The sequence below is a fragment of the Diospyros lotus genome, chromosome 4, assembly GCF_014633365.1.
Source record: "Diospyros lotus cultivar Yz01 chromosome 4, ASM1463336v1, whole genome shotgun sequence".
In the NCBI taxonomy this organism is placed as follows: Eukaryota; Viridiplantae; Streptophyta; class Magnoliopsida; order Ericales; family Ebenaceae; genus Diospyros; species Diospyros lotus.
Genome location: NC_068341.1, coordinates 6,739,638 through 6,762,246, shown reverse-complemented (window position 1 = coordinate 6,762,246; position 22,609 = coordinate 6,739,638). Strand labels below are relative to the sequence as shown.

The window sequence follows — 22,609 nt, the reverse complement described above, 5'->3', positions numbered from 1 at the left end:
CTTTTAGAGGGTCCTAGACATAGACCTTTGTTTCACTGGTCTATGTCTTAAGTCGGCTCTGATATCAATTAATTACTTTGTGAAAGTAGATTTCACTGTAAAGAAGTTTTGCAAAACAAGTGATGGAATCAAAAGATTCACCTATTAAATTTTCAATATCGTATATAGAATCTTTAAATTGATAAATTTAACTAAAATGACTTGAGTAAATTGTGATCGCACCAAATGGGAGAAAAGAGAAGGCAAGAGCAAGCTATGAGAAGCAGAAGAGAAAACAGTCGACTTGAAGCCATTGTTGCTGCAAACACTAGCAAGCAGATTATCTAAACTTTGCTCGAATTAGACACAAAGTAATTGTTGATGTTGTCTTGTGTTGTAGACACATGGCACTTACATAGAATAAACCTTCCAAAAGCCTGGTAGGCTTATGAATCAAAATTAGATTAGAACATGGTTTTTATTTTCCAAATTCGTTTTGAGACGATATTGGAAATTCCAGATAAGCAGAACTGCGCGTTGTAACTTATAATAATCACTTTTAAGCTTTATCCAACTAAATTATCATTAATCAGAGGGGCGGATGACGCTAACGAGGAGGACGCGACCGCAGAGAATCAGGCCCTCTTTGTGCGACACTATGTCGACACACATATATATATATTCACCGATGCTACAAGAGAAATTTCTTAATGATCGACGAGTTTTTGTTTCGCAATAAGGTTTAGGCACCGATTCTCTATCGTCTTGTGGATTCTCACTTCCTATCTCGTCTCTATCGCTGATTAACCCACCCGAGCTTGACCGGACGGGACCGGACCGGTGTCCCTGAGAAGATGAGGCCGCCGGCGCCGGACAGGCCTATCAACGTGAAGGCGATGGCTCGAAAGTTCGACGTCGACAATCGGCTCCCTCTCCGCAATTACTATCGGATCGCCGATAACCTCCTTAAACAGGTTCCGTGCGGTCGTTTTTATGCTAGCTGTGTTGGTAACCTAGATGAATATGTCAGCATTTTGAATTTGATTCTCTGAGTTGTTGGTAGTCATTTTTTGGACTCGGTGTTCAATTAGGGTTTAATAATCGTTATTGTTAACATGAAATATCATAGTGCGATGTTCAATCGGAAAATGAGCCTTTCGAGTGTTTTAATGCCTCAATTGGATTCTGACCTTCAATCTATGCCCTAAAAACTTGTAGCCGTTGGGTTCTCCGCGATGGCGACGAGATTACGTTGCACAATTTTGTGATTGGCTGGCAATTTGTTTGTTTAATGGTGTTTTCCCCAGTGAAGTCTTGGCAATGCCGAATTGATGTTCGGATTTCTTTGTTTGGCAGTTGGAGGACAGTTGGAGTCATAAGCTAATTATCCAATAATCCCAATATTAGAATTTTTGACATGAAAATTGATTTTTGTTGCCTGATTTCTGAGTATTAGTAAGGGGAACTTTAAGTCACACTTGTATTGGTTGTCCTTCTGTTTAGTAACATTGAGCGAATGTTTTAAAAGAAGTTGGCTGTGGTATATTTGAGCGAACCTGCTAGGAAAACCTATCCCTCTTGCTCTTTCATGACCTACAGAAGAGTATGATATTCTTTTCAATGACTTGGAAACTTACTTAGTGCTTGAAGCAAAAATGAAAGGCTGTTGGCTTTTTCACAATCATAGGTCTCAAGAATAAGTTCTTGAGATAAGATGTGGAACCTTACAAGAATCAGTGAACACTAGCTTTGAGGTTACTTTAGGAGGTCCTGGTGGAACACAGCATTTAAACCCTAATTCATATTGGTGGTGTTAGATTTGCAGTAGTTAGCATCAGTCTTAGTAAATAGAGTTAGAAATATGATTGTATTTTATGTTTTAATGAGTTAAAATGTAACTGAACTAATATCTTTTTGAATTCGTTCCGGAAGTCCTTATATTTCTTCTTATTTGTCTTTTAGTCCCTGTTTTGTAACCACCTCTATTAGTTATAAATAGAGGTGGATAGGGTCTGCTTCAGTACTCAGCATTCATTTTCTTCTTTTATTCGCACACAGGAGTTAGAGAATTGAGAGAGAGCTATTGCTCGGTCCTTGTATTCTTGGGAGAGAGACTATTGGTTATTAGTCTAAGTGTGTGCGAGAGAGATCAGTGAGGGAGTGTTGTATTCTTGATTCTTCTCTAGTGGATTCTGTCGGCAGCTTCTGGTAGTCTGGATAGGGCAAATTCTTGCCCGAACCAGGATAAGTCTTCTTGTTCTTATTTCTGTTATTGCTTGTTATTTGTTCTGTTCGGATTTCTCTTGTTTCTATTACTATCAGGTAAGGGTTTGGGTGTGGGAGAGTGCCTATTATTGTGAGGAAACCAATCCTAGATTCAACAGGTGGAATTGGAAAAAAATGCTGCCTTTGGTGGGAATGTTGTACAAAATAAAGGAACTTTCATCTAGCACGTGGGAAATGATTTATAAACAAGTTGATGCCGAGGAAATGATAAAAGAAGAAAGAAAGAAAATAAATATATAAGAGAAAGTGGATGCTACATTTCTCATTTTGTGTATAGTACTTTTGTAGGTGATCCTGCATTGGGTAGTGGAGTAATGAGAAAAGGGAAGTTGCACCTAGCATCTAGTAATGTATTTCTATACTTTTGATCCATTGCGTACTATATGCTTTGTTATTCCCATCTGCTCATAATGGATGCATTATTTATTGATATTTTTGTAATACTATCCAACTACTTGAAAAGTTCTCATCTATTGCTATATGTTAGATTAATCCTTTTGGGAATATTAAATTTTGTGCTGTTAGCTAGAATTCTCCAGGATAGTAAGTTGTAATTGTGTTATGGGATTTTCACTCTTCTCTCTTTCCTTCTTCCTTTCTGCTGTGCTTTGCTTCTCATTTTGGGGCAATTTCTAACATGCAGGCTAACATATATCGGGAGGAGAATAACATTATAGACTTGTATATCATCCTTCTTAGATATTCCAGGTATGACAAAAGTGAATGCTGCTTACTGTCTGCCATTTTCTGGTCGTACAGGAAGTTATTTATGTTTTTGCTTAATTTCTTTTATGTTGCCAGTTTGGTGTCTGAAACCATACCAGTCCATCGAGATTACCAGGTTTTGCTTCCAAAACAAAAGGCATTCTACAAGAAGGTGAGGGTGGTGTAATTCTTCTATTCTTAAATTAATTAAGTAGTTCGGGGTATATGAAGTCATTTTGCCTATGTTGGTGTTCCAGAAATTGTCGATTGTACTAGATGAGCTTGAAACATTGCAGCCAAAATTCCGCCAGATGCTGAATGAAGTGAACAAGACCTGGAAAGGTACTCAGGCATATCAACTTGAGGCTGAGGATAGAACTTATGGTTCAGAAGCATCACATTTAGAATGGCCTTCTGTCAATAGGAAAGCTTCTTTAAGCCTCAATGATAATCAGGTATTAAGCAATTAGATGAGTTTCATTGCTTGACTACTGTGAACACAAATGGTCCTCTAATTCTCTGATCTCTTAATTTATAGCATCAAGGTGCCTTCATTTTGATGGATTAAATTTCTTTTGTTCATTGCAGTTTGAAGGAAGTTTTCACTTAGATTTAGACACCTATATCTATTTTTCCCTTTCCCTTGACAACAGCTTTGTTTATTCATCTCTTGCAACTGTAGCTAAGCCTCATGGCATCTCAGCATAATGTTATTTTCTCATCTTGCCCTAGTATTTCCTGGACGCATAATGTTATTTAGTCAAGTCTGGCTGTTATTTTGTTTCCCTTGCACATTTTTGTTTTTGCCAGCCTTTGTGGTTCCTTTGTTTCTTATTCTTTCTTCATGTTATTGCAGCTAGCTAGAAAACTGCCACTGTCTTCGTGGAATATTAATAATGATCATTCTCAAGTTATACCTCCAGCTCCAATTAGTACACAATTTCAAAAGCTGTAAGTGGCTCATAATTTAGATACAGTGTGCAAATTATGGTTTTCTGTTTGTGTATTGTAATAGATGGTTACTGGAGGGATTACTAAATACTTTTTAGAGGCATGAAGTCTGTAAAGGGTGGTCTTTTGTAACAGCATACCAAGACTTTATCCGACTATGTGGGATCAGCTTTATGAATTCTAGCTTTCCCTTCATTTCTATATATGGCCTTATTTTTTGTAAGGTCCACCCATATAATTAATATCAAACCTAATCGTCCTTCATACAGACAAAACATACGTGTGCTGGTTAGCTTCTGGATGGTGCCATTGGTGCCTGTCTTGTTCTCTAGGCGCTTTTTTCTTCTTCAATTGATTATAATAATTTCTTTTAGCTTAATTAAGCCATTGGTTTTGTGTGCAAATCATGTGCCAGTTGTTTTTTTTGTTTCAAGGAGATTACTATACTTGATGCTGGAACTGATTATTATATGCAAGTATTCATAAACTTGTTACTTTTGTTAGCTTTAAAAGGATAAAATGTGGTGACCGGAACTGAAAATCTTGCAGATCTCTTAATCTGCCTCTGCCAAAGAAGGAAACCTTATCTAGACACTCTTTTTTAGGCCCAAATGGTCTTCAAGGTCAGTGGCTAGGACCTAGCCCAGAGATAAAGGTAAAAAATATGTGATGTTGCATTCCATATAATGTTTAATTTGCAAATCCTTTGGTTTTAATCCCATTGCTCACAGTGCAGGTTCAATATCCAAGCAACACTGACTTGACTACAAATGAAGAAGATTCAGGGTCAGGGCTACAGCAATCTTATACATTTTTCCTTGCCTGATGCTTTTAATTAGGGTCCTTTACACAAAGTTATGCAGTGAAATGTCTAATTAGCACTTGATATGCATTAATCAACACATTTTACCTTTTGTAACATTTTCTTGGTGTTTTACTTGGTTATAGCCTGAATCAGGGTGCACAATATGACCTTGTGGCAGTAAAAGATGTTGAGTCAGGAGATAGGTCTACCATGGAATCATTGTTGTCTTTGGATGATGGAAGATGGTTATGTAGTGAGTCTTCTGCTTCATTAAATAATCAGGCAAGCAGTGATCCTCTGATATTGGGCAATATCAGGCAGCCTTCTCCACCTCCAGTTCTTGCTCAAGTACAACCAGAGATTATGCCAATCTCCCCATCAAAAGTTGCAGATCCGAGACCTGGTCCGGCAAAACCTTTTCAGGATGAGATGGGTGGCTCTAATTCATATCAGCATCTTCACATTGTAGGTCTTATGCTCTAAATTTTGATACAAAATATTTAATTTTGGTAAATAAACCTGTATATAGGAAAAGGGTTGAAAAGGGGTGAACCCTTTCCAAAAGAAACAATAGGGAACCAGAATTTGACTCCATCCAACAGTAGGGACCGAAATTTTATTGTTGAACTGCGCTAAGGATGACAAACCAATGCCAGAGTTTGCCTTCAACCACAGAGGGAGGGAGGGGAATAAAAAGTTGAACTCTACTCATTCAAAAAAGTTATGTTTCATGCCTATGCATTGAAGAATAGAAAAAGAAAGGAGTGCACTGGCTAGCTTATGAGAAGCTCTACTTCCAAGAAAGCAGAAAATCTACTATAGAGGCTGTATATAAACAAAGATTGACACCTCTCTCATTGTAAAATGATGAAGTAAAAGGGTGTCAATGACTTGTTATTCCTTTTAAGTCAAAGACTTGTTATTCAAGGATGGTTTTCATCTCTAGGGAACGCCATCAACGTATCACTTGCCAAAGAAACTTCACCCTTCCTTTTGTCACAAGGAGCCTTGTAGAAAGGGTGAACAATAAAGTTCCCCAGAAAATGGGGGTATCATACCCATTTGTCTTGACCAAATTAGGAGGCAATCATCAATTCAGTCATAGAAAATCCATAATATAGCCAATTTCCTGTCTTGAGGATTCATCTAAAATATAAAGGTGTTGTATCTAAAAACATGGGGACTGCATAACTTTTTTTTCTTGTTTTCTTCTTTTTTTTTTTTTTTTGGGTGGGGGGGGGGGGGGGTTGTGAAAAAGAGTAAATCTGCAAATATCTCCCAAAGGCACCTATCCTTGAACCACTTGCCCTCCCAAAACTTGACCCATTACCTACCTGCTTTGATATTGAATATAACTTGAGTAATCCACAAAATGTAGAGGCCAACGTCATAAGAGTTACTTATCCTATTGGTAAACCAGTCCCCTCTAGTACACCCATAATTACCCACCACCAACTGATTACACAAACCAGCCTTTTTTTTGGAAAAACACCAAATCCACTTGCTGAGCAACTATTCATGTTGAAAATGCTCTGATTTGTAATACCCGAACTCACCCTTGGACAAACTTGATTCCACTTAGAAAAATGGAATTTAATCTCATATCCTAAGATTTGCCAGAGAAAATTTCCTTGCAGCTTCTCAAGCCTACTAATAACAGAGGCCAAGGCCAAGGCTAAGGCTAGAAACAGGGTAAAGGCATTGTTAGGGACACTTACAAGAGAACTTTAACTTAAGGTGGCTCTACCTCCTTTTGAAGGATAATGGCATTTTTACCTCATTGTGATGCAAAATTCCATGTTATTTTTTCAGTGTTAGCTGTCCTGTTGTTTGATTGTCATTTTATGTTTTTATGCAGATATTATTGTTCTTGATGAATATGGTACTAATTTTATTAACTTGCATTGCAGCCAGTAAAAATGATGGAAGATTTTCTGCGATTGGCACGGCAAAATACTGCCAAAAATTTAGAAACATGTGGTGTACTTGCTGGTTCGCTGGTACGCCATACTAGTTAGGTGAATAAATTTAATAGGATAACCATGTTTAAATATGTTGTCTGGTTTCTTATGTACTTAAATTAATGTCTTGTAGAAAAACAGGGTATTCCATATCACTACACTTATAATCCCAAAGCAGGAATCAACTTCTGATTCGGTAAGATAATTTCTTCTTTCTGCATTAATCAGGATCCCAAAGCAGGAATCCCACTTTCTGAGCTATTTGGTGTTTTAGTCTACATCTCCTTGTTCCTTGGTATTTCACTGTTAGTTTTTGTTTTTCAGATTTGTCCTTTTGATACCAAGGAATAACCAATCGGATATTGATAAAAATATTTTGTTTTCATTTCCTTTCTTGGTGTGGAAAATGATATTCAGTTATTTCTAGTTTATATCCTAGAATAGCACCAATTTCTGTCTTGAGATATTTATCGCAATTTTGCATTCATATGAATGACTTGACTGTCACTGGTTAAATGTTAGTAGTTATCCTCTATTCAATCTATTGAGAAGGAAAAGTGGAATGAGTTTTGTTTGACTAATTTGTTGATACAAATTTAAGAGTTGTTTTTTCTTTTTGCCATTTGTTGTATAATATGAGGTTTGCTTTGTTTTACTTTGATTTCTTTGTTGTTGATGGGTAAAATGTTGCAATGAGCATTTTTAAGTTTCTGCTATTTAAGTTGATGTGTTTTGGCATTACTGTATTTAGTTTTTGGTTATATCTGCTGATAACTACAATTATACTTATCCAAGTAAAATTTTCATGTTCAGTGTCAGACCTTGAATGAAGAAGAAATTTTTGAAGTCCAAGACAAATTTTCACTTTTCCCCCTTGGGTGGATTCATGTGAGCGTTCCATTACCTTTCTGATGCCTTAATGCTATTCATGCTGCTGCTTTAGTTGTATTTAATCTATTAATCATAGACGTAAGAGGAACCAGTGTTTTATTCTGTGGTTTGACTGAAGATCTGGCAAAGTTTTATCCCAGCAGTAGAATTATCATCATATGAGATAAGGTGGTAGTGGGAATATGAATATGCTTGCTTCTGCTTGGAAGATTTTGCATATGACTTTATGAGTTCTTGAAATGCTAGTTATCAATATATCAGGCTTGTAGTGCAGTATGATTATATTGGGCTTATTTAAGTTGGTAACCTGAGTGATGATTTGGTGTCACAGTTGGCAAAATTGTTTTGCAGAGTCAATGCTTTATGCATGGATACCTGTGATGACACTTTCACAAGAAGTCATCATTCTTCACTTTTTTCTTTTCCCTGGAATAATTTTCCTTGATCTAATTGAGCTGTGATACCCATCTATGGTAGCACAACCCTGTGATGTTGTTTATTTTTGATGGTTTCATGTTTAAGTATATGGATCATATCCCCTTAGTATCCTATGATATAAATCTTGCTTGCTGGAAAAAGAAAAAATGGTTTCATATTTTAGCAACCTATTGTCTTCCTCTAGTTTTTCATGGCATTGTCTACATGAATTATTATTCTTTTTTTTTTTTTAAGTTTCATTTCAGTTTGATGAAATGAGAAGAAACAAAATAAGACTGTTATGTGTTCTTCTAGTTTTGTTATGCTGAATGTGAGGTTATACAAGAAAAAACAAAACAAGAAACGAGATTATATGCAATCAGGTTGGAGTGGCACCTATTGAAAATAAGATAACATAGTCACTATTAAGATGGTGTGGATATGTGAGAAAAAGATGGATATAAGCACATGAGAAACAAGTGGATGAAGTAGAGGAAATTTGTAGTAATAGAGGGAGAAAAACACTAAAGAAAACTTTGTGGAAAATACTTAGATATGGCATGGGATATAATGGTCTTACAAAGGTTATAGGTTGGAGATCTAAAATTCATGTAATGGACCCCTCCTAGTGGGATGAAGGCTCGAGGAGGTTGTTTCATTTAACTTCGATAGGGGGCAAATCTTTATTTCAATTCTCCCATGGATTAACTAACTCAACACTTCTAGTGTTGATGGTGTTTCTTCTATTTATAGCCAGTTTTGAGCTTGAATAAAGAAAGAGATTGGCATCAAGTAGGTGATAGTGAGTGTAAAACTTGTCAGATCAAACATGCCAACCCCACCTAATAGGATTAAGGCTGTGATTGTTATTGTTCTTTGTCCCTAGAAGGTCATTGGTTTGAGTTATGGAAACAACTTTTTTTCAAAGCAAGAGTAAGGTTGTGTACAAAAAGAACCCTCCCCCGATCCTTGTAAAGCTGGGAACCTTATACACTGGTGATGGCTTTTTTTTTCTTCCTTTTGTTTCGTTTAACTTTGAATAAAAAAACAGGATTTTTGGTTCCTTAACTTAAAAATATGTTTCTCTGTTCTTGTTTGATCTAATTTTATGATGAGAACCAGAAAAGAAAACCACTAAGACTTCTATTCAATTCACCAACTCCATCAGATTACAAGAAGAAAAAATTGGGCATTCCCCTTAACTCTCCTTAAGAACTGAATCCAAAATTCTTTCTGACCCCCTACCAATTTCTCCCCCTTTTACATATTCTCTTCCCTCCTCCTCAACTGAATTCGGTTTCGCACTTGCTGGGTTGTTTCACAACCCATCAATTTTTCCACACTACCCCTACGCAGCCAGCCGGCCAATTTACAACCCTGCCCTTGCCCTTTGGACCTTCTTTGATACGTCCAGTGAACGGGCCTATCATTACTCCCCCCCTTCCCCCCCAACTTTCACCTTGTCCTTAAGGTGGAAAAATGGAAATTGCTGTTGGATCAAGTGATAAGGCTCCCAAGTAGCTTCCAATGGGGGTAGATCTTTCCATTGTATGAACACCTCTAATCCCCATAAGTTCTTCCCGGTTCCTAGCTGAACTCCAAGCACTACCTCCGGTTCCACCAGTATCTCAAGGTCTTCATTTAGCTGTCGAGGAATCTCCACATTAGTTTCCATTGCCCCTCTTACCTCTCGTAGTTGGGACACATGAAATACAGGATGGATTGGGCAATGAGGTGACAGTATTAGCTTATAAGCTACCGGACCTACTTCCTTCTCAATTTCAAACGGACCATAATATTGGGCAACCACTTTTCATTTGCACTGGCAACCAAGGATTTTTGCCGATATGGCCTTAACTTCAAATAAACCAAGTCTCCTTCTTTGTACTTCACCTCCCTTCTTTTCAGATCTGCTCCCTTCTTTATCACTGCTTGTGCTCTCATCAGCTATGCCTTCAATTCCTCAAGGATTAAATCTCTCTCAATCAGCTACTGCTCCACCATTGAAACATGGGTAGTTCCCTTCTCAAACCTCAATAAGGGTGGTGGTTCTCGCCCATACACTGCTTGAAATGGAGTCACCTTGGCAGCAGTGTGGTAGGAGGTATTATACCATAATTCAGTCCAAGATAGCCATATGTACCATGCCTTTGGTTTTGAGGAAGCAAAACAACGTAGGTAGGTTTCTAAAGTCCGATTAAGTAGCTCATTTTGCCCATTCGTTTGAGGGTGATAGGTTGTGCTTTTGTTGAGTTTGGTACCTTATAGTCGGAACATCTCCTCTCAAAATTTGCTCATGAAAATTTTGTCTCTATTCGACATGATGGACCTTGGCATTCCATGAAGCCTCACCACTTCTTTAATAAAAATTTTTGCCACCTCCCCAGCTGTAAGCAGGTGTTTAAAGCCAATGAAATGCTCGTACTTACTAAGTCTGTCCACCACCACCAAAATTGAATCCATCTTGCCAGACTTTGGCAATCCCTCAATGAAGTCCATAGCAATGTCATCCCAAATTTGGTTTGGGATAGGAAGAGGCTGCAAGAGTCCCCCCGGTGCTAAGGCCATATATTTATTTTGTTGGCAAATTGAGCAACCAATTACATATCGGTATATATCCCTCTTCATTCCCTAAATCACATCTGAGCTCCTCAAGTCTAGAGGTAAAAAATCCTCTACAATTTGCAGATTTTGGAGATTAAGCTTCACTCCTTTGCAAATTCCAACCCCTTCCACTGCCATTCCAGTTCCCATAATTACCCCATATCTTGTTGTTTCCTCCCTTGGTAAAGCCAACTACTGCACTAGCTCGGTTGCTATAAAGTTATGAGTTGCCCCTCCACCGATAAACACCCCTACTGGCTGCCCCTCTATGTCTTATTTGAGCTTCATAGTTTGTGGTGTAGTCAATCCAACTACAGAATTCATGGAGAGCTCAATGACCTCTCCCCTTGCCCCGGCTCTCTTACTATCTCTTCCAACGTTTCTCCCTCATCTACCTCTTCATCATATATCATCACTTGCAGCTCTTTATTTCTACACTTGTGGCCTATAGTATACTTCTCATCACATTGAAAACATAGGCCCTTATCCCTTTTTGCTTTCCACTCAACCTCGCTAAGCCGTTTGAAGGGTGGGTTACTCTCTCTTCCATTGGCCTATGGTCGATATGGGTTAGGAGGACTGATCGTTGTCGGTTTTGGGGGTTGCTATGAGGGTGACAGAATTCCCCCTCGCTGGTAAGTCGAAATGGGGTTCAACATGGCCTATATTTTGTTCGAACTTGATCCAACCGCACCTCCCCGAACCACCTGATTCTACTCCTCTATACGTTGAGCTAAGTTCATCATCTGCTCCAAACCCCTTGGCCTCAACACCCTCAACTCGGCCTTGATACCAAGTTTTAACTCATTTATGAAATGCCCTTCTAGCATGCCTTCCGATAGGTTTTCAAGGGGTGATGCCAATGTCTTGAAGCATTAGCGGTACTCCATGACAGTTCCCTTTTGCCGGAAGGCTAGAAACCGCTCTTCGACGGAGCTTTCTTGGGTGGATCGGAAGCGACTCCTCAACAAGAACTTGGAAGTCATTCCAATTCCTCACCCTTCGCTGGTTTTCCTCCCATTGGAACCACGAAAGTGCAACACCCTCCAAACACATGTTGTTGTATCCATCTTCTCCTTATTAGTTAGCCCATTCACCGCAAAGTACCGTTCGGCTTGGAATATACAGCCGTTCAGATCTTCGCCTTCGAAGAGGGGCATCTCCAACCGACGCCCTCGAATCTCCGACCGCCAACCCCCATTGAAACCACCTGCTTCAGCTTGTCGTACTCCTATTTCTGGCATCGCCTTGAAATCCTAAATGAATTCCAGAGGTTGGCTCCCAACTTCTCCTTGTTCTTCCTCTCCCGTTCCTGCTCTTCCCACCTCGTTCTCATCCAAGCGAATTGTTCCAGCAAGTTCGCAACATTCTTCTCCACCGATTGAACCTCATCCCTCATGGCATCAACTCCCCGCTGCATGCCTTCCATCTTCCCTTCCAATTCACCTACTCAGTTCGTCAGGTTCACCATTAGGATCGATGATGCTTTGATACCAAATTGATGAGAACAAGAAAAGAAAACCACTAAGACTTCTATTCAATTCACCAACTCAATTAGATTACAAGAAAAAAAAAAAAACTGAGCATTCGAGAGGCCCTTAACTCTCCCTAAGAACTGAATCTAAAATTCTTTCTTACCCCCTACCAATTTCTCCCCCCTCTACATATTCTCTTCCCTCCTCCTCAACCGAATTCGGTTTCGCACTTGCTGGGTTGTTACACAACCCTAACAACTCAGTGATTTTCTCACTCTACCCCTGCGCACATGACTGGCTATTATGCAAGCCAGCCAATTGTCACATGCGGCGGCTTATTACTTGTCATTTTAAAAAATTTCCTTAATGCTGTAATTGTTATTTCTTTTATTATTGTTATTGCTTATTGTAGTGTTGCTTTATTCCCCAGCTATAATAGTTAGTTGCTGAGAGAATATTCTAGGGAGAGCCCTCATGTATGGGCTAGAATAGGACAAATCGTTTGTTATAACCACCTATAAGGGAGAATCTGCTATGGCAGCATCCATGCTAGGAGATATATATATCCCTCCTAGACCTTCTAGAAAGAATATCAAGAATATCATTGAAATTCAACATTTCTCTCTCTCTGTTCCTCTTTGTTCTTTCTTCCCTCTTTTCTGCCTAACTTTTCTCTCTTCTACTGCTATTCACCGATTTTTACTAAGTCACTGAGATAGCCATTGTCACTAGCAGTGACACTAATTTATAACCCTGCCCCTGCCGCTTGGACCTTCTTTGATACGTCCAGTGAACTGGAGGCTTCTCATTTTAACACTTGAATATTTTTATTATATGTACTAGGAGCTTGCTGAAGACATTAAGTTGCGAGGAGTGACTGACTAGTGTCAATGAATCTTGAGTTGGTCACATCAGAAAAACAAAATAAAATATGGGGCCATATTGCATTATTCTATAGAACTGTTTTTAGTTCCTAAAACAGAAAAAAGAAAAAATATAAGAGAGGTTTGTTTGTAAAATGTTTCCAAGAGTACTTTCTGTTGACATCCATTTTTTCTTTTTTTGCTGACATATTGACATCTATTTCAAAAAGGTAATTCAACTTGTTTCCTCTAAGAAAATATAAAAGATCTACCTATCAAAATAAGACAATGAAAATCTGAAAATTGCATTTTCAAGTTCATTTCCAAAGACATGAGATTGAATACTCAAGATGAAAGTGATATTAGAAATGCCTTTTATTTTGTTTGGTGACTAAGAAATGTCTTTTGAAATGTTTTTGGTGGTTAAGAACCCTTATTTTGTTGATATATCATTGAATTTTCTATATTTTCTATATAGATAGTTTGTCTTTTTGTAAAATCTATTGAGACAATGTGTTTGCTGATTCTTGCTTTGATTTCAGACACACCCATCACAGACCTGTTTTATGTCATCAGTTGATTTGCACACGCATTATTCATATCAGGTAATTAACAAATTCATCCATTTTATTATTTCCTGAGATCTGTTGTGTGGTCTTAAGTTGCCTTTGTTTTGGAATCATGTAATAATTGTATTACAAAATTGTAGAAGTAAATAGAATCATAAGCTGCATTTCAGGTCCTTCTGTATTCATGACTTCTTGATTTGCAAGAAAACATTGATATTCTTTTTCTGTCAATGACTGATAAAGATAGGAACTAGAGGAAGTAAACACCAACTATCTTACAACTTCAAATTTTGTCCTCGTGATAAATAGTGTGAATGCTTGGATATTCCAAGGATGTTTTGCATCCACAACAAATTTGGAAAGTATGCATACTTGCATAAGATATCTTCTTTGAAATCTATTTACGAGTTCACAACTATTTCACTTTCAAGAGAGCTTGATTAGGGTAAATTACATACAGGCCCCTTGTGGTTTGACATGCTCCATTACTTAAACTTAATTAACTTAATTAGCACACACCCCCTCTGTTATAACTCCATTACTTAAACTTAATTAAATTGAATTAACTTAATTAAACAATAATTAAAAATTATATTAAATCTAAATTTAATTAAAATAAAAACAAAAAATAAAAGAAATTATTGCGGGCTGGAACCCATCATGGTTTTCAATTGGCCACCAACCATCGTCGGCCGGCTGTGTTGCTCTTCTTCTTCCTCCAATTTCTTCGGTGATGGGTTCTTGGAGCAGAGAAATTGGAAGAAGAAGAAGAAGAAGAGTTGCCAGACATTGGAGGAAGAGGAAGAGTTGCCGGAGAAATTGGAGGAAGAGGAAGAGTCACTGGAGAAATCAGATGTTGGGGTTTCTTCTTCTTGATTTTGATGCATAGTGTTTGGTTTCAGAACCCTTGAATCGGTTCTAGATCAGAACCCACTGGCCCAAAATGGCGAGAAGACAGAGGAGGAGGAGGAAGAAGGCGAAGAAGAATAAGAGTTGTCAGCTGGTGATACATTCCAGCCGGTGAAGAAGAAAAAGAGGCAGATGAGCCACTGGTCGGAAATGGTTTCTAGCTGACAACTCTTCTTCTTCTTCTTCTTCTTTTATTTTTATTTTATTTTCAGTTCAATTTAATTTTATATAATTTAATTAAAGATATTGTCACATTCCTATGGGTAGGATGGTCAATATAATTTTCTTCTTTATGCTATGAGGGTTGTATTGAGTCAGTTATGAGCAGCCATGCTTCACCGGGTGTACATCCCCCAGCTTTGAGCTATATATATGTGGCCACAACCACAGATTGAGGGCATGTGATGAATGAACATTCTCTCTCTCTCTCTCTCCTCCTAAACTCTAAGCTTGAATATACCAAATCAAAGAATTGACAATTGGTATTAGAGCTAGCTTTCTGGCCACCTGTGCGCTACTGAGAGCTGCCCACTTTGATCGGAAGGAGATTCCAACCCTTACTGGTGAGGCAATTTTGATTGAGGCAACTTGAAGGTTCGACGATGGCAGAGGGGATGAGGATGAAGCAGTTTGAGATGTGCTTGGACACTTTGGAGCAGGGAATCTGACAACACCAGTAACAACTTGATGATAAGATGGACATGATGAACGTTGGCCTTCAAAAGACCCAGCAGGAGTTGGGTCGAACTAGAGCAGAGGGTGTGGCCACATGGGAGGAAATTGCCAACCTTTGAGGCGACGTTCGGGGCCTTTGGGAAGAAGTCGCTGGAATTGGACAGCAATTGAGCACTGTGTTGAGCTTGTTCTCACGGTTGCCAAATGCTAGCCTTCCGATGGACTTTCCTTAAAGGCTGACCACAGCCCCAATCTTGACTAGAGCGAGGGACAGGCTCCAAGTCACCAACCTAATGGGCCTAGAGGAGCGGCTGGAGAATTATCAAAGAGGACCCCCCGCAACCTTGAACCATATCCCAATGCCGAAGTTAGAAATTCCGGCATTTGAAGGGAGCAAGCCGCACTGATGGGTCTGGCGTTGTGAGCAATTCTTCCATCACTATCGAGTGGAAGAAGGCCAGAAGGTGAATCTGGCTGCCGCTTACTTGAATGACGTAGCAGACTTGTGGTTCCAAAGTTGGAGTAGCAGGAGGACTGTTCTGGTTTGGGATGAGCTTGTAGCAGCTTTTTGTGTCCGTTTGGCTGACATAGTGGAGGAATTTAACAAGCTAAGTCAGGTTGGTTCAGTGGAGGAATATCAGACCCAATTTGAGGAACTGAAATCGTTATTAATGATTTCCCGACCTGCCTTGGATGAGGCATACTTCGTGTCGAGTTTCATCAGCTGTTTGAGTGATGAACTACGAACCATGGTGAAGGCGTGGCAGCCGGTTACTGTAGAACAAGCGGCTGAAAAGGCTCAGCTGCAGGAGTTAGCCTTAGAAGTGGTATTTAAAAAGCAGAGGAATGCAGCTAAAGGGTATGCAGGGGGCAGCCTGCAGCATGGGGGAGGAGTTGTAATTATGTCCGGCCAGCAAATAGGGCATAAAGGGAATCTGCTTCCGAAGAATCACCCTAATTCAGTTCCCGTGAAGTCCCTTTCAGTGGAACAGAAACGGCAACTTGGGTTGTGCGTCTGTTGTGGGGAAAGGTATTCCCCCAGTCATCAATGTAGAAAGCAGCTGCTGCAAATGGAGGGTCAAGAAGAAGAGGAAGGAGGAGCAGAACAGGCGTGCGAATTGGAGGCTGCGGGGGATGGAGCTGTTGGGGAAGAAGGTGGAGAGATATCCTTACATGCCTTGGAGGGCTGTCCATTCAAGAAGATAACTAAGGTGAAGGGATCAGTGAGGAAGAGGAGAGTGATGATCCTCATCGACAGTGGAAGCACACACAGCTTCCTAGATGAGGATACCGCCTTAAACTTACAGTGTCTCATGCAGGCAACTCTTCCCTCTGCGGTAACCATTGCAAATGGCAGCAAAATGGTAAGTAGATTCAAATGTCCAGATTTCAGGTGGGTGATGCAAAGGTCATGAATTCACTACAGATCTGCGAATTTTAAAGTTAGGCAGCTGCCACATTGTGCTAGGGCTGGATTGGATGAAAAAGGTGAGTCCCTTGATCTTTTGATTTCAATAAACTGGAAGTGACTTTCAGATTGGCAGGTAATAGGATCATGTTGTCAGGGAGTTGGGAAGAGCTTGAATGTAAATTGGTGACGGGGCGAAGGATGCAGAAATTATTTCAGCATGGGGAAGTGCCATAGCCCAGCTACATTCCCTATATGCATTGGAGTTGGGCATTGAGGAAGACGATGCAGGAGGAAAGGCAGCAGCAGAAAGAGTGGACCACTCAGGTCTTAAATTGACTGCCACATTGCATTCACTCAACGTGGTACAACCTAGTGACCCTTTACATTCCTTGTTGATTAAGTTTGAGGATTTGTTTGCTGAACCTTCTAGTCTACCCCCGACCCAATTCCTTGACCACTCTATCCATTTGAAACCCAATACAGAGCCTGTAAATGTTCGGTCCTATAGGTATTCTCCTTTTCAAAAGGCTGAAATCGAAATATTGGTTGAAGAAATGCTGACCAAATCCATAATTCAGCCCAGTCAAAGCCCTCTTGCTTCCCTTGTTCTTTTAGTCAAGAAAAAAGATGGCTCTTGGCAGTTTTGTGTTGACTACCGCCAATTGAATTCCCTAACTATCAAGAGCAAATTCCCAATTCCAATAATAGAGGATCTCCCAGACAAATTGGCGGGTGCCACTGTTTTCTCCAAACTTAACTTAAGATAAGGATATCACCAGATTCGAATGAGTTAAACAAATATTTCCAAGATTGCCTTTAGGACTCATCAAGGCCTATATGAGTTTTTAGTAATGCCATTTAGCCTAACTAATGCCCTTGCCACCTTCCAAATCTTAATGAACCGCATTTTTAACCCTTACCTAAGAAAATTCGTACCTGTCTTTTTTGATGACATTCTCATATATAGCCCATCTCTTGACCAACATTTGAGCCCCTTAGAAACAGCCTTCAAAATCCTCTGATCTCATCAACTATTTGTAAAGGGATCTAAGTATACCTTTGTTGAGAGGAAGGTGGAGTATTTAGGCCACATAATTATTCCTGAAGGAGTAAGTACAAACCCGAGTAAGATTGTTGTTATGGTGGAGTGGCCAAGGCCTAACACAGTCAAAGATCTAAGAGGATTCCTGGGCTTAACAGGATATTATAGGAGATTAATCAAAGATTACGGAGTTATAAGCAAACCATTAACTGAATTACGCAAAAATAACAGTTTTGGATGGAATCCAAGGGCAGAGGTAGCCTTCCAAATTGTTGGTATTTTATGAAGAAAGAAGAAAATGGAAAGGAAAAAAATATCAAAGCGAAAGTTGTATATTTTATTCAATCGTAAACTTCAATTTATACAACTAAAATGTAAATTGAAATGAGCATAAAGAGGAGAATAATATGGTATAATATCCAGCCAAAACAACTAACAAATAATATCAGATATTTGCTAATTTATTGGTTATGGATAATCCTAATTTATTTTGACTTCTTCAAACCACATCAGTAGCTATTAAGTCAAAATTCAACACTCCTCCTTGGCTTTGAGGTTGCAAATGCAAAGCATTTTAATTTTGGCATGTCTTGGATATAGCATATGGGCATTTTATGATTTTATAGTTATGAGGCATAGATATGGTTATGGGTTTTGGGGCATAGGCATTTTTTTGGGTATAGGCTTTTTTTTTTGGGTGTAGGCATTTTTTTGGGCATAGGCATGGATATGGTTTTTTTGAGTAGAGTTAAAATAACTCCTCCTTCTCATGTTGGTCAACAGCAACTCTAGCTTCTCCTTCTTGTTGTTGTGATCTGCACACAATTGTGATGTGACCTAATTGACCACATATGTTGCAATTTACACCGGGCCTCCACCAACAATTGTGTTGTGGATGATTGGTTTTTTTGCAGTAAGGGCAAGGTGGATAATTTTCACTATTGTTGTTTCTAGTATTTGCAAGTTTCTTGTTGTGATACCAAACCTTTTTTTCACTGGTGGGCCTTGTTTGTGCCTGGAAAGCTCCTTTGACGGCTCCTCCTATTCTCACAAGCCTTCTTTGTTCTTGAGCCTGTAAAGCATTAAGTAACTCTGCCAAGGAAATGCTTGATAGATCTTTTGCATTTTCTAGAGAAGAGATAGTGACTTCATACCTCTCTGGAAGTGTAACAAGTATTTTTTCAATGATTTTTTGATCAGGAAAATCCTTACCTAACAACCTCACTTTGTTAGTAAGGCTAAGCAACATGTTAGTGTACTCCTTCACAGTTTTTGACTCCTTCATTCTTTGCATTTCAAACTCTCTGATCAAGTTTAACACTTGCATATTCTTCACTCGTTCATTGCCTTGGTATTCTTCTTTGAGATGATCCCAAATGGCTTTTGCTAAAGACAGGTTCATGATTTTTGTGAAATATTGGGAGAAACTGCAACATACAAGTAGGCCATGGCTTTAGCCTTCCTTGTCTTCCTCTCCTTGTGAATCTTTATTTGGTTCACAGTTGGATTGGCCGGCAAATCAGCGACTACGTAATCTTCCTCAACTGCTTCCCAAAGATCTAGTGCCTTGAGATGGACTTTCATTTTAATAACCCATAATTGATAGTTGTTTTGCCACCAAATATCGGTGTTGCCGGCATTCCGTGACTTGATTCTGCTTCCATCTTTGCAGATTGTTGGCTTGAATTTGAGTGTGTGTGAATATGGTTTTTTTTGTTTCTCTCAACTCACAGATCCCTCAAGAAAAATGCTCTGATACCACTTGTTGGTATTTTATGAAAAAAGAAGAAAATGGAAAGGAAAAAAATATCAAAGCGAAAGTCGTATATTTTATTCAATCGTAAACTTCAATTTATACAACTAAAATGTAAATTGAAATGAGTATAAAAAGGAGAATAATATGGCTTAATATCCAGCCAAAATAACTAACAAACAATATCAGATATTTGTTAATTTATTAGTTATGGATAATTCTAATTTATTTTGACTTCTTTAAATCACATCAGCAGCTACTAAGTCAAAATTCAACACACATATTAAAAAATGGCATGACACAAGCCCCTATACTAGCCCTACCTAATTTTACTAGCCCTATATTTTGGAGACGGATGCATGCGAAACGGGGAGTGGTGCAGTGCTGGCACAAGAGGGAAGACCCTTGGCTTTTCTTAGACAAGCCTTCGCCCCAAAGCATTTGGGACTAAGCATTTATGACAAGGAACTGATTGCAGTGTTAATGGCAGTACACAAATGGAGATATTATCTGGGGGGGAACCGGTTTGTGATCAAGACTGACCATGAGAGCTTCAAATTCCTGTTGGAATAGAGGCTGTACACTCAGTTGCAGAGAAAAGGAGTTACTAAGCTGCTAGGGATGGACTATACCATATAATACATAAAAGGGAAAGAAAACACCGTGGCAGATATACTATCAAGGAAGGAGGAACAAGGGAGTTACCAAGCTATCTCGGCCGTGGTCCCTGATTGGGTGAAGGAGATCACAGCAAGTTATGAACAAATTGCATGGGCAAAGGATCTTGTGGCTCAACTCGCAACTCAGTCCCCTAATCGAGATGGTTATACCTCGTCATCCGGGTTATTGAGGTGCAAAGGGTGGCTGGTAATAGGAGAAGATGATCAGCTAAAAAGAAGGATCCTACAGTCCCTGGACCACTCACCTATTGGAGGTCGTTCGGGCTTAAATGTTACTGATCACAAGGTAAGGCAATTGTTTTATTGGCCTGGACAAAAAAGAGACGTAACCAAATATGTGCTGGAGTGACCGGTTTGTCAGCGTTGCAAGCATGAGCGGGTTCCGTATCCAGGCCTGCTTCAGCCACTGGACGTTCCGGATCAGGCATGGCAGCAAATATCTATAGACTTTGTGGAAGGTCTGGCTAAATCAGAAGGGAAGAGTGTTGTGTTAGTGATAGTCGACAAACTGACTAAATTTGGCCATTTCATAAGCATGGCCCCCAAGGTACCAAGGTTGCTGTTAGATTCTGTGGTGAAGATACATGGGCTGCCCCTATCCATCATCTCGGACAGGGACAAAATATTCAGCTGCAACTCTTGGAGAGAGCTGTTCAAACAATTGGGGGTGGGGTTCCTTCTACCATTCTCTTCTTGTGCAGTCTAGAATTAAATTTGAAATTGATAAATTTGACCTTCTACCCTTAGAGGATCCATGTGGGTGGGGTTTTCCTGATCTTTAGTAGCTGCATTTGTGGTTTGAAGATGCTAATAGCTTGACTGGTGGGTCTGCTTGTTGGCTTCTGATGTTGCTAAATTCTAAGGACTGTTATTTATGCTTAAATTCTACCTCACAATATTCAAAGTGGGTGTGTTGGTGCGTATTATAGTATGTTTGTGAATAATTTGTAGTCTCGTGCTTCTCCAGTGCACTACTGTAAAGACAAATCCAGATTACGTGACTCTGATTTCTTAATTTTTGAAATTTTGTAAATTTCACTTTTAAAATTATTAAAATAAAAAGAATTGCATTCTAAAGTTTAGACAAATGGAGTTGGTGCTGTTCAAATTGGTTTTGTTGAGTAAAGTTCCGAAATATAAACTTCTTGCCAAACAAAAATTTGTAACATTTGGAATGACTGTTTTGCTCCCTGAGAATTAGCTCAGTTTGTAAATTTCACTTTTTGACCCTTTTACTGTTGTACTTATTCGCTTGTTCCTTTCATTATTCTACTTTATTGTAGTTGTAATCCACTTCTAAATGATTATCTTTTTCTAGATCATGTTGCCAGAAGCAATCGCAATTGTTATGGCTCCCACTGACGCATCCAGGTAAAGCTCTATCCTCTCCCATGTATTTCTCTCTCTACTTATATATGTGAGCATAAATGTCCTACAAGTGTGTGGATGATGAAAATTTTGAATTCCTACTTTTTGTTATTTACATCAGATTCTAATACAACACCCCCCCCCCCCCCAAAAAAAAAAAAAAAAAAAAAAAACAAAAAACAAAAGGTCAAAGAAGGATTCCTGGAGTACCCAAAAACAAAGTCTGCCGGCATTTCACCAGGAAAAAAAAAATCATTTTCCAATCTGGCAGACTAGGAACACAAAATACATACCAGACAAATACACGACTTATACTGATTGGGCTTGTTTCCTTCCCACACCTCATCTAATTCTCATTTTCTGCTTATTTTATTTCATCTTGTAAATGACACAAGTTATGAATATAAAAGGTGTTGTTATGTAGAAGAAGTAGAATATATCTTGAACCCCTCTGGATTTGTACTCTTATCAAGAAAGAAACCAACTAAATCCCATGTGTCCAGGGGGGGTGAAACCTTTTCTGGATACATTAATAGGAGTGTTATACATACTTTCAGTGGCATCTTCAACTCCATGAGCTTGAATCTTGAATTTTTTTTTCTTTTCTGATTGCATAATCTTCATTTTTATGTGACCTTTGTTTCCATTGACAGTCCGCATGGCATATTCCACCTGTCCGACCCTGGAGGTGTTTCAGTTATTCGAAATTGTCAACAGCGCGGATTTCATCCTCATGAGGAGCCCGAGGATGGAAGTCCAATCTATGAGCACTGTTCCCATGTTTATATGAACCCCAAGTTGAGGTTTGAGGTTGTAGATCTGCGGTAAGGCTACGTTTGCATTAATATTCCTTAAAAAAGAGAGGTATTTAAAGTAAAGTACTGTTGGAACAGGGGTACACAGCCAGTAGTTTCATCCGAGGGTTATATTGTAAATTCTCCCATTCCCAGATTTGTGAGTAGAGAATTTGAGGGAAAGAACCTTTCGCATTTTACTGCCCCCTCTCCTCTCTCTCCCGCGGGGGGGGGGGGACATTTCCATAGCTGGAGCAAAGAAAATAGTTTGTGTGAATTCAATCCCAGTTTTCAGTTTTACTTCCAATTTTCTGTTTTACTTCCAAAATGAGCAGAAGTACGTTTTCAGTTTTACTGACTGGTTTGGTCCTCATTTGTCTTTTCTTGAAATTTCACTATTTTAATAACATAGAAAATGGCATTTGATTGCTTGTTTTTGTTTTCAAATGTTTTATCATATTTTCTCTTCAG

General features: G+C 39.0%; 1 protein-coding gene across 1 annotated transcript; it reads left to right on the top strand.

The window, feature by feature from the left end:
* Window positions 1–668: 668 nt before the first annotated feature.
* LOC127799242 (AMSH-like ubiquitin thioesterase 3) lies at window positions 669–22,585 on the top strand. The gene is made up of 14 exons (XM_052333081.1): window positions 669–953; window positions 2,909–2,973; window positions 3,067–3,142; window positions 3,228–3,425; window positions 3,827–3,921; window positions 4,471–4,576; window positions 4,658–4,707; window positions 4,870–5,191; window positions 6,637–6,726; window positions 6,821–6,883; window positions 7,501–7,575; window positions 13,480–13,542; window positions 21,295–21,347; window positions 21,998–22,585. Exons 1-14 carry the CDS (start codon window positions 834–836, stop codon window positions 22,170–22,172), a joined length of 1,551 nt encoding a protein of 516 aa, XP_052189041.1. The 5' UTR covers window positions 669–833; the 3' UTR covers window positions 22,173–22,585.
* The last annotated feature ends 24 nt before the right edge of the window (window positions 22,586–22,609 follow it).

Bases quoted from the DNA above. Each gene is read 5' to 3' on its own strand.
- LOC127799242 (XM_052333081.1), top strand. From the start codon at position 834: ATGAGGCCGCCGGCGCCGGACAGGCCTATCAACGTGAAGGCGATGGCT. The intron at 4,577-4,657 runs GTAAAAAATATG...CTCACAGTGCAG, and splicing joins GACCTAGCCCAGAGATAAAG to GTTCAATATCCAAGCAACAC. The intron at 7,576-13,479 runs GTGAGCGTTCCA...CTTTGATTTCAG, and splicing joins TCCCCCTTGGGTGGATTCAT to ACACACCCATCACAGACCTG.